Below are 12755 nucleotides of genomic sequence, written 5' to 3'. Positions count from 1 at the left end.
AGAAGCCACGTGCTTGCATAAAGAGTTTGACAGTAATCTGCGACCTGTCAAAATTATGACATGACATAGTAAAAACTTCATTCATAAAGCCGCTCGTGAGAGAGCTGCACGAGGCGAGTGATGCAACGGGGCGTTGCGAAGCCAGGTAAAGAAATGCACGTGCACGGCAAAACGCACAAAATAACTCCACTTAAACATTTACTCAACCGTCTACTGGTACCAAAAATAACTGTTTATTTTTGTATTTAATTGGCAATTGGAGAGGGAAAAGGGAATATTTAAAAAAAGAAAAAAAAAGGTTTTAGATTTGTTACGTGTTGGTTTTAATATAAGTTTCTGTATTTAAACGGCAAACAAATAAATTATGGCAGAGATTAAAAGAAAAATGAACTAATTAGAGGAATAGCGAGGTTGCTGAAGCAAATAAATAGATTTTTTAAAAGATAAATATTTTTTTATTAAAGATAGATAGATGTGTCTTAAGGGATGAGAGTATTTATAACCCAAATCTACAGAAAATCAACTTGAAACTACAAAAATTTGTATTTAAACTTGCAAATCAATTTTCCCTATTTATTTAAAAAATTAAATGCATCTGGATCCAGATAAGGTCACTCACAGTTCCAAATTAGAATTTAGTACCTGTGCAAAATTAAAAGTCCATTTCATTCATGGGTATTTTTTTATGGACTGTGACATTATGATTTAGGCAGACTGACTTGGGCTATTTAATTGATAATGTTTTTTTTTGAAAATTGGGGGATTGGATGGCTGAATGGTTAGCGTGCGCGTGCTGTATCATAAAGTCTGTCATTGAGTCGACTGGCGTGGTTCCGAATCCCCGGTTGTACGTGGCAAGGAGTAGGGTCGCCTGTCCAACCTCGTGGGTTTTCTCCGGGTCCTCCGGTTTCCTCCCACTGCTAAAGACCCCTACTCGCAAGCGAATTATGTAAATAAAATTAGTCCTGAAATGACCTAGTTTGTGTCAAGTGGACGTTAAACCCCATTTCTCTCTCTCTCTCTTTTTTGAAAATTGTATTGTTTGACGTATTTTACTTACAACACTTTGTAGTAAAACCATGAGATAGATCGCTGGCCTACTCTATTATATATATATATATAGAAATGACAAATTCAAAATATAATTATTTACATTTTTAAGAAATAAATAGACAATGCAAATTTTCAGTTCAATTTCAAACTTTTAAATCAATTGAAATTTTCAGTTCAATTCAAATTTTCAGTTTGATTCAAATTTTCAGTTCAATTCTTGATTTTCATAGATTTATAAAACATAAGCTTAATAAATAGACAATTTAAATTTACAGTTAGATTAACATCAAATTCAATTTAATCGATATTCACACATTATTCTATATGAAAGAGAGAGAGAGATGGGTTTTCCACTCGACACAGACTAGGTAATTTTGGGACTAACACATTTTTGAATGGTATTTTAATAATTCGCCTGCATGTAGGGGTCCTTAGCTGTGGGAGGAAACCAGAAGATCCGTAGAAAACCCACGATGTTGGGAGAGAGAGAGAGAAATGGGGTTTAACGTCCACCTGACACAAACTAGGTCATTTCGGGACTAACACATGGTTCAATTTTATTTCCATAATTCGATTACTCGTAGGGGTCTTGGCCATCCCCCCCCCCCCGATGTTGGACAGACGACCCTCCTCCTTGTTACGTACAACCAAGGAATCAAAACCATGCCAGTTGACTCAATGCACAAAATCCATTCAGCCACCCCAATCCCCATATGAAAGAGAGAGTTCATTAAAATTTGTTTATTTGTTGGTTGTAGGAAACCAAAACTATTAAACTTACACATTTTAAAATCAATTCATACAATTTACACAAAATTTATAGTGTTATTTATTTTGTGTTTTTGGTTCAGTATTTTTAAAATGTCGAAATTGACAATTAAACAGGCATTATGTAAGGGCCTAGTACACATATTGATAACTTCGCTCAAAATAATGTAATTTGAATGAAATATTTTAATCTGGACCATGTGTGGATTAAAGAGATACGTTAGTTAAGAGTTTTATAAATCGTTGCCCATTCTTGCTCTAATAATTCAAAAATAGATGATAAAAAACGAAAATATTGAATTTCAGTCAATTACTTTGTTCTGAACGGAATTGTCACTGTTGGAAGTTTGGACTAGAAATAGGCATCAATTGTGTCTGCACCATCTATGAGAATTGGCGATCGTTTGATTGACAGACGAAAACTCCACCCACAGATTCTTGATTATCAAGTAACATGCTCAGTGGCTATGGTAGCCTCTCTTGGCAGCCCTGACTTTCATCACTAGTTTCCTGTAGTGACCGCCATTTATTGATTCAATTTTAATGGAAGACTGTTTAAATCCAAATTGTATCCAAGCCATCCGAGGGTCTACAGAATTGATTTTGAGCTTGTCATGTAAATAAAGGTCTAATTAATAATTTCTATAACATCTGAAGCCTAAATAAAGATTTGCAATACGCAGATTTAGCTCTTGCATAATGTATGTTTAATTTTAACGTATTTACAACCATTTTCTATTTGTTTTTATTGAACAGTGAAAAAGAGTGGTAAGACAGCTGCGGATAGAGAACCTAGTTCTGTGGCTTTCACCACCAAACCCCAAGTTACCACAGGACCACCAGTTACCAAACAACCTTCCGTTACATCAGATAAAGTCAGTACTGATGTCGAGAGTCGAAAAGACACACCTAATCAAGGTGCCAAGCGCAAATCACCAAGCAAATGGCAGACAATTGAATCTAAGATCAAAAACCAGAAATCTCCTGATAAAATGAAGAACCTTCTTATGCAGATGATCGAACCGAAAAAAGAAGAGATTACAGTGGCGCAAAAATGGAAGCTTCCAGTCTTGCGGAATAGTTCTGGAGGGGATATCCGACCAGATTCGATATTCTTAAATAACAAATTGTTTGGTGGTACTCGCCGATTGTCCGAAACACGCATTTCAGCCGATAACAGTCATACTTTTTCCATACTCACGGACATCGCTATGAGCAAAAAGAAGCGAATGGAACAAGGTGTACGAGATAAGTTAAATGAGATCAATGCTCGGGTTCAAAAGGTTAGTAGTCTCGGACACCCAGTTGATACGGAAAAAAAATTATTAGTTATAGATGTAGTAGCTTACATGTACAATGAGGCTTTCATATCAAATGGGGGTGTTGGATGACCGAATGGTCAGCATGTGCTCGTTGTATCATAAGGTCTGTGATTAAGTCAACTGGCATGGTTTCAATTCCCTGGTTGTACGTGACAAAATGCGTTTAAATGTATCACTGTTACACCCTATTGTTGGTTAAGTTCGAATTTCGTGAAAATCTGACCAAATCTGACCAAAACTGCCTGACAAAATGGCTGCTCCTTGTACGCAAATAGTGTAAAAGTATGTAATACCAAGGTTGTGAACTCTCTAGAAGTCACAGTTTTTATCCGATTTTGTTTAAACTTAAAATATATCTTTATATCCCAAATATCTCAGTCCATTTCGTTATTCGCGCATTTCAGACCCTAACTTCCTGGATTAATTCCCCCTGATTGTACGAACAAAAGCTTTTTTTTAGCTTGTTCTTTATCCATCTATTGCAATATGTGGGCGTATCCTGCCTGGAAACCGCTGGTCTTTGTGCATATTTCATTACCACCCTACCTACCCTTATGGTTTCCCACCCTTTGACGGTTCTTAAATGATTATCTCTGATTGTATAATGTTTGTCTTTGTTCCATATTTTGTATGGATATCTTCATTGTACTAAAGTAGTCATTCTTTGCTTTATAAAGACGAGAAACCCCTGGAATAAATCCTTGACGTAACTTGTATTATATATAATTGTGTCATGTGTTATTATATTTCCAGGCATTACAAAGCGGTGGTTATGATGATGAGGAGGATACCATGATGAATAAGGTTATTTATTACTACTTGTTATCTACTTGTTGTTTACTTGTTGTCTGCCTACTTGTTATCTACTTGTTGTCTGTCTACTTGTTGTCTGTCTACTTGTTGTCCACTTGTTGTTTACTTGTTATCTACTTGTTATCTACTTGTTGTCTGTCTACTTGTTATCTACTTGTTGTTTACTTGTTGTCTTCTTGTTGTCTACTTGTTATCTTCTTGTTGTCTGTCTACTTGTTGTCTTCTTGTTGTCTGTCTACTTGTTATCTGTTTACTTGTTATCTACTTGTTATCTACTTGTTGTTTTCTTGTTGTCTGTCTACTTGTTGTCTGTCTACTTGTTATCTGTCTACTTGTTGTCTGCTTGTTGTCTACTTGGGGGTTGGATGGCCGAAAGGTTAGCATGTGCGTGTTGTATCATAAGGTCTGTCATTGATTCAACTAGCATGGTTTGTATGTATGTGTGTATGTTCAACCATCACACTCGTCGCCGCGATCCACCCTCACATATTTGGTATCAAATTAACAAGCATGACCATGTTAATGTTTTAGGCCATCAAATTTGGGCCCTGGGGTGAATTCGGCCTGGGCCCAGGGCAAATCACTCTTCATCGTCAGTCTCCATCCCCGCATATGTGGTTTCAAATTAACCAGCAGACCCTGTGAATACTTAGGCCATCAAATTTAGGCCCTGGGCAAATTAAAACCTGGGGGAATTTGGGGCCTAGACAAATTTGGGCCATGGGCGAGGCCGGGTATGCAGCTAGCTTGAAACAAAAAAGTTCTGCAGGAGTAGCGGAAAACTAGAATACTTTTTTTTTTCATGGTGTTACTATATTTAAAATTTAATATCTGATGTTTAATTTATGTTGTTTTTGTTGGTAGAAAAATACTGGACAATTATCAGTTATATCACAAGAAGCCAGGGCAAAGAGAGAAAAGGTAAGATTTAACTAGTATTTTATTCTGACATTCTTCATTTAAAAAGATACATTATGTAAGATTTAGTTAAAGAGCTTGTTTTAATAGTTCAAAAATAGATAATGAAAAATGAATATATTGAAGATTTCCTTCAAATTACTTTATTCTGGGCATAATTATGACTATTTGAAGATGTAGCACAGATTGTTTATAGTCGTAGCAACGGTACTTGACAACCAAGACTAAGTCTTGATTATCCATTTAATCGTTAAATTTTTAAATCTCACGGGTGTTTAAATCCATTTAAGTCTCGACCATCCATTGATATTTACTCTATCCACGTGGAGTTGTGTCCCTTGACACTTTTGACTGTATTATTAGTTGGTTTATTGAGAAATGGTTAGCCATTTTGTCAGTAACATACATTAGGTGGTTACCAACCAAATTATTAAATTATTTACATATTTTAGTAGATAATCAGATATTTTATGGACTGAATAGGTTTTAAACAGGTAATTTACAATATTCAAGGGGAGATAATCCAATTCATTTGTTCATTCATTCATCCAGCCATCCATCCATTTATCTATTTATTAATCCAGAACCAGTCAGAGCAGTAAAAAGTTGAAGTTAAAACTCTATTTCATTTCTATTTTTTTATTCATCCATTCATTGATTCATTTAATCTCCATTGATTCAGTCAGCCCTCCACCAGTCCTTCCATCCATCTACCAGTCTCTCCATCCATCCCTTCTTCCCTCCATCTATCCCCAGCCATTCATCCATCCACCATTCATCCATCCATTGATATATTCTTTCTCCCTCCCCATCCATCCCTCCATTCATTTGACCCTCCCTCCTTCCCTTCATCCATCCCTCCATCCCCCATCCATTCACCCATCATTGATGTATTCAATCTCCATCAAATGATTCAGTCATCAGTTGATTAATGCAGTTATCCCCCCCCCTTCACCCATCCATCTGTCCCTCCATCCCTCCCCCATCCATCTCCCTCCCTCCATCCATCCCTCCATCCCTCCATCCATCCATCCATCTATGTATGTATATTACAGATAGATGAAAGACGTGGTATTATGATTAATATCAATGAATATGTTGGAGATTGTCAAGAAAGATATGGTATAATAGAACAAGTCAATAACTGGATCCATTTTCAACAAGGAGAACTGGTAAATCATTCATATTATTTATTCAATTATTTTTCATTATTTTTATATGCCCACGTATATCGTCGTCCCCCTGTATTCCCGTCTGTCCATCCGTTCATGTTTTGTATGTATCGGATCGTAACTTCATGGATTATGACCCCTGATTGTACAAAAAGTCACGTTTTTAGCTTGTGGACACTCTAGGGATCACAATTTTTTTCTGATTTTGATGAAACTTAATCTCTTGCAAAATGTGGGGGTATGTTGCCTGGCAAAAGCTTGTTATTATAATAGTGCATGGATGCTGTTTCACCTGTATATGCCAGTCATGTTCTATGCATGTTGGTAAACGTCTGACCTGGAATATGCCCAATCGGACATCAAAAGAGAGAGAAATGGGATTTACAGTCAACTTGACACAAACTAGGTCATTTCGGGACTAACATATGGTTCGATTATATTTCAATAAGTCGCTTGCACATAGATGACGTTAGCAGTGGGAGGAAACTCGAGGACCCGGAGCAAACCCACTAGGTTAGACAAGCGACCCTACTCCTTGTCACGTACAACCGGGCAATCAAAACCACGCCAGTTGACTGAATGACAGACCTTATGGGGGAAATTTTGCCTAGACACCTGCGCGACGACCTACTCTTATATCGAATTCCAACTGCCAAGGGATCTTTTAGATATTGTTTGATGAATGCAGTGGCTTTAATCTATTTCTGGATTTCTTGTGATTGATTTTATTGGTTTTATTGAGCAGGAAAAAGAATTAAAACCAGATGAAAATTACAAAATGGCGATATACGAAGCGGATGTAAATTATGATAACATGACGTATGTTTTTAAACTATTTCTGATTTTATTTCAAAAATAATTACAAGGTAATTGGCTAAATAAACACCTCAAATAAAACACAATTTATTTATAAACTCTTCCAGATCTCACTGTAGGGATAAATAAAATTTGAAATTTAAAAAAATGAATTAAACATACATTATGCAAGAGTTAAATCTGCCTATTGTAGGTCTTCCTTTAGGTCTGAAATGTTATATAAACTATTAATTAGACATTAATTAACGTATCCAGACCATAATCTTCTCTCGATGTCAACGCTGCATAACTTTCCTTCTCGATATAACGATTAAATGGATAATCGAGACTATCATTTTTGTTGTACCGACGTTAGTAATGATGAACGAGGCTATGCGGAACTTTCGATCGCTTATTTCTTGGTTCATAGTGGATCAATTCGACTAAAATTTTCAGCATATTGCCTTTACATTATCTAGTTTTAAACTATTATAGTGAGAACTGCCAACTCGTTATAGAATCTCCCATAATGTATCTTTAAATGATCTATGTTTTATTTTCTGATTTTAGAGATGGTTTGTATTCTTACACTGAAACAACGGAGAAACTAACCAGTCTTAGTCAGATATTATTACAAAATATTAGCAAAATTTTTGAAAGGTAAGGTACCGAGATGTAAATATTAAATATATGTGACCTCTTTTATATATAAACAATATTTAAACATGCATTATGCAAGAGCAAAATCTGCTTTACTACAAGTCTTTCTTTAGGCCTGAAATGTTATCTAAATTATCAATTAGACATTAATTAACTTATCCAGACCATAATAAACTCTCGATATCAAGGCTAGCCTTCGATGTTGGCTGGATTAGATTCCTATATGCCGCCAACGGCTATTGATAATTAAATCAATAAAAGTGGATAATCGAGACTATGCTGTTTATAATAATGATTTTAGTTATGATGACCGAGACTATGCAAAAATTTCACCCGCTTCTTTCTCGGCTCATAGTGGATCAATTTGACTGAAATTTTCAGCAAATTCCCTTTACACTATCAAGTTTTTAACTATTATAGCGAGAACTGCCATCTCTTTATCTTTTATCCTATTCTGCTTCAAATAGCCTGATAAAGACGGACATACACCATATAGGGTGCTATGAGGGAAATTTTGCCAGGACAGTGGTGCTACAGCCTACTCTTATATCGAATTCCAACTGCCAAGGGATCTTTTACATGAACGCCAATCGAACACACAAACACCGAACCTCCAGGTTGTCGAGCCAACGTGTTACTCACAGAGCCACTGTGGCTCCCTCTTAAAGTCATAATATAAATACATAACGCTTCTTGAAGTCACAATGTTACCTCTTAACGTCACAATGTAATGTAAAATATATATGAAAATGTAGATGTATTTTATTTTTTTTTTGTATTTTGACAGGAAAGAAAAGCATGTGGCTCCCAAAATAATTATACTAGATGGTGAGTTGAACTGGTATTTTATCTATATGTGTATTGGGGATATAAATAGGTGTTGTTCTGGACACGCCTACATTGTTCTATCCCAGCGGATCGGGGGGGGGGGGGGGCAGTGTAAAAGTCCGAATAATTAGTACGATAACTCAACAACTTTGTATTGAAATATAACTATTGTTTATTTCAGATCATAGTAGGCCTATATTAAGATATAACTGTCATGTATTTCATATCATGTTATATTAAGATATAACTGTCATGTATTTCAGAGCAGGGTATATTATTATAACTGTCATTATACATTATGCAAGAGCTAAATCTGCCTATTGCAGGTCTTTCTTTAGGCCTGAAACGTTTTCTAAATTATTAATTAGACATTAATTAACTGATCCAGGCCATAATGAAATCTCAATGGCATCGAATTTCTCCAATATTAAATAGATTAGAACAGTTCAGCCACATTTTGATTTAAGCTAAAAATGGAGGAGCGAGACTTAGCTCCGAACAACCAGTACGGTGGTTGAAATTATTGCACGTCTTGTCAAACCTTTAAAGGCTAATATCTTTGCTCGCAATAGAGTAATTTGAATGAAACTTTCAGATTATTCAATTTACATTATCTATTTTCTAACTATTATAGCAAGAATGGCTAGCTCTCTATCTAAATCTTACATTAATGTATCTTTAAGATATGACTATTGTATATTTCAGATCATGCTATATTAAGTAGTAAAGTAAAATGGGATACAGCTGTAGGGACTATAACTAATCTATTAGATGAAGCCACCAAATGGGTGAAAGGAATCGCTCTCAAAACTTGTGAGTAGAAACTATGACAACACAATTTGTTTTGCATTATTTTTGTTAAATCTCTACATTGTGGCCATCAGCGAACAGTACTGTGTTATCTATTATAACTTGTTTAATATAGGTGCATTATAATCTGCCTTTACAGGTGTTTATTTTGGCTTCAAATATTATAATTATTTAGACATTTTTGTACATGACATGGCTATAATCAACTCTCTATTCCATCGGATGGCAGAGATGTAAACAAATTAAACATGATTGCCATTTAATGATTTAATTTAAAAATGACTTATCAAGGCTAATTCTTGATTAACAAGCACAGCTCTTACGATTATTCATGTATTATAAGGTCCATTTATGTATTATAAGGTCCATGTATTATAAAGGTCCATGTATTATAAAGGTCCATGACGATAATAAACAATCTATGCTAGATCTTGTTAAAACTTCAGTGTTAACTTTGCTCAGAATAACGTAATTTAAATGAAATGTTCAGTATATTCATTTTACATTATCTACTTTTGAACTATTATAGCAAGAAAGGCCAGCTCTTTATCTAAATCTTACATATATTTAAGGGCAGACAGTTTGCATATTGTATTTATTGATAAAATGTTAGTGTTCCGTGGGTGTTAAACCCCATTTCTCTCTCTATATTTATACAATGCCAGTAATAAGATAAGGACCCATCCAACAATAATACTAACAAACAACTTTATATAACATAACATACCAGCATACAAGGTGGCAACAGAATAACGGTGCACGGGATGAGGGTGGAAAGGGAAGTGTCGGTCGTACTTGGCGATAGGATATAGCCTACTCTAAATGGACAACTTGATTCCGTACAAGTACATGTATGGCGCAATGTATTATATTAAATTATATACAGAAATGCATTTCATTTCATTTCATTTCATTTCACTGCATTTCATTGTTTTATTTTAGCTATAAAGAATGGAAAGAAACAGTTTAATTTTATCATGAAAGCTGTTGATAAACGATTAGCTGAATTAACCAATGCACAGAAGAATATGGAAGACTTAAAGAATGTAAATATCACCAATCTATTATTAAAGATACATTATGTATCTCGCTATACTATTTCAAAAATAGATAATGCAAAATGAATATATTGAAAATTTCATTCAAATTACTTTATTCTGAACGAAGTTATTAATTGTTGTAGTTTTGACAACGTATGTGCATTGATCTTAACTACCGAACTGGTCATTCAAGTCTTAGCCTCGCTTCTCCATTTTTAAATTAAATCATTAAATGGCCAAACTGTTCTAATCTACTTTAAATTGGAGCCATCTTATGGCATCAAGAGTTGATTATGGTCTTGACATGTTAATAAAAGTCTAATCATTAATTTATATAACATTTAAGGCCTAAAAATGGCTGTTTAACAAAGTCTTGTAAGGGAATTAAAACTTATATCATAAGCCTTTGAATCAGGCCAGGGGCCCCAAATTAGTTCTAAAATAAATGTTTTGCCATAACTAAGTATGTCATTTTTGATTTTGTGCATGTTTGTGCCAGATAAATGTATCTATCTACCATATATAAATATATCTATCTACCATATTGACATATAAATATATCTATCTACCATATTGACATATAAATATATCTATCTACCATATTGATATATAAATATATCTATCTACCATATTGACATATAAATATATCTATCTACCATACTGATATATAAATATATCTATCTATCATACTGACATATAAATATATCTATCTACCATACTGATATATAAATATATCTATCTATCATACTGACATATAAATTGTATTTGTGTGAGTATGACAGACAATGACAGGCCCAAATTTTGTATTTAGTGTATGAAAAGAAAGGCTGTTTTGTTTATTTACAAAAGAGTGGGGAGGGGGATGGTCAAATGGTCAGCAACTCAGCATGTGTGCATTGTATTATATGATCTGTCATTGAGTCAACTGGCGTGGTTTAGATTCCCCAGTTGTACGTGACAAGGAGTAGGGTAGCCTGTCCAATTGAACCATATGTTAATCCTGAAATCACTAGTTTATGTCGAGTGGACGTTAAACCCCATTTCTTTCTCTATCTCTCTCTTTATTTACAGAAATTATTGGCTAGTGATGGACGTATCGATTCAAGTTTAAAAGAACAGTCAGAAGCCCGACGTGAAATTATGAACCTCATGACAAACCTAGAGGATGTCGAGAACCAGTTGGTAAGATTTAGACTTTATTGAAAACATGTGGTTTTGATTGCAGCATGTGGTTTTGATTGCAGCATGTGGTTTTAATTGTAGCGTGTGGTTTTGATTGTAGCGTGTGGTTTTTGATTGCAGCATGTGGTTTTAATTGTAGCGTGTGGTTTTGATTGTAGCGTGTGGTTTTGATACTCCTACTACTTTATTCAGTTAGATAGTTGATAACTTCCATAAGAATGTGAGATGCTACTGAGCTTTACCAAACCTTTCTCTCCCCAACCTTCGCCTCCATCCAACCCAAGGGAACTCACTCTCCTTCCATGCACACTAGGGTGTTTTTTTCTCCATTTTTATATTAAATCATTAAATGGCCAAACTGTTCTAATCTACTTAAAATTGGAGCCATCCGATGACATCAAGAGTTGATTATGGTCTTGTCATGTTAATAAATGTCTAATTAATAATTTAGATAACATTTAAGGCCCAAAGAAAGACCTGCAATAGGCAGATTTAGCTCTTGCATTGGGGGGTTGGATGGCCGATTGGTTAGCATGTGCACGCTGTATCATAAGGTCTGTCATTGAGTCAGCTGGTGTGGTTTTGAATCCCAATTGTATGTGACCAAGAGTAGGGTGGCCTGTTCAACCTCATGGGTTTTCTCTGGTTCCTCCGGCTTCCTCCCACTGCTAAAGATCCCTAGACGCAAGTTAGTTATTGAAATCAAATCGAAATCTGTGTTAGTCCCGAAATGACCTAGTTTGTGTTGAGTGGACGTTAAACTCTCTCTCTCTCTCTCTCTCTTTTTCTCTCTCTCCCTGTTATTGAATTGTTGGAATAAAATTGAACCATGTGTAGGTCCCGAAATGACCTAGTTTGTGTCGAGTGGAAGTTAAACCCCATTTCTCTCTCTCTCTAGCTCTTGCATGATGCATGTTTAAAGATATTTTCCTACCAAAGTTTTTATCGGGTGGTTATTTCCAATAAAAGTATGGCAAATTTGGTGTATATGGAGAAACATCCAATCTAGAAAAATACTGAATTCCCTGAAAAACAACCATGGAGCGCATACGGGGCAAAAATGTAAGGGTTTCCTTTAGGAATGTCTGCTCAAGTGATGTCAAAGGCTGCACGTCAATTAAGATTGGGTGATCATTCAGCATTAGTGAGCTCTTGATGTATATTTTTATAAACTTCTGAGATAAAAACCACCGAAATAAATGTGGGCAGTGGATAATCCAAGAATTTAAATAGGCTTTGATATTTATGATAAATGGACACCGATTAAAAATAAACATCGTCTTGTCTATGCAATGAATTCTCCTCCGGCTTCGTGCCCGTCGCTAGGTACAGCGTCAGCCAAGTCATGTGACACAAACATGACCTCTTGAGAAAAATGATAGAATAATTAGTTT

At 35.2% G+C, this 12755-nt stretch overlaps 1 protein-coding gene across 1 annotated transcript in view; it reads left to right on the top strand.

Moving 5' to 3' along the window:
- Positions 1-4: 4 nt before the first annotated feature.
- The window catches only part of LOC126831555 (uncharacterized protein PF3D7_1120000), a 39775-nt gene continuing 27024 nt past the window's right edge, over positions 5-12755 (top strand). The window contains exons 1-11 of the mRNA XM_056103480.1: positions 5-145; positions 2578-3104; positions 3897-3947; positions 4821-4877; positions 5930-6046; positions 6792-6865; positions 7412-7501; positions 8289-8329; positions 9035-9142; positions 10082-10185; positions 11251-11361. Coding sequence (XP_055959455.1) covers positions 121-145; positions 2578-3104; positions 3897-3947; positions 4821-4877; positions 5930-6046; positions 6792-6865; positions 7412-7501; positions 8289-8329; positions 9035-9142; positions 10082-10185; positions 11251-11361 — 1305 coding nt within the window. The 5' untranslated portion in view covers positions 5-120. The remainder of the gene's footprint in view (positions 146-2577; positions 3105-3896; positions 3948-4820; positions 4878-5929; positions 6047-6791; positions 6866-7411; positions 7502-8288; positions 8330-9034; positions 9143-10081; positions 10186-11250; positions 11362-12755) is intronic.

The sequence above is a fragment of the Patella vulgata genome, chromosome 9 (genome assembly GCF_932274485.2).
Source record: "Patella vulgata chromosome 9, xgPatVulg1.2, whole genome shotgun sequence".
NCBI lineage: Eukaryota > Metazoa > Mollusca > Gastropoda > Patellidae > Patella > Patella vulgata.
This window is presented reverse-complemented; position numbering and strand designations above follow the sequence as displayed.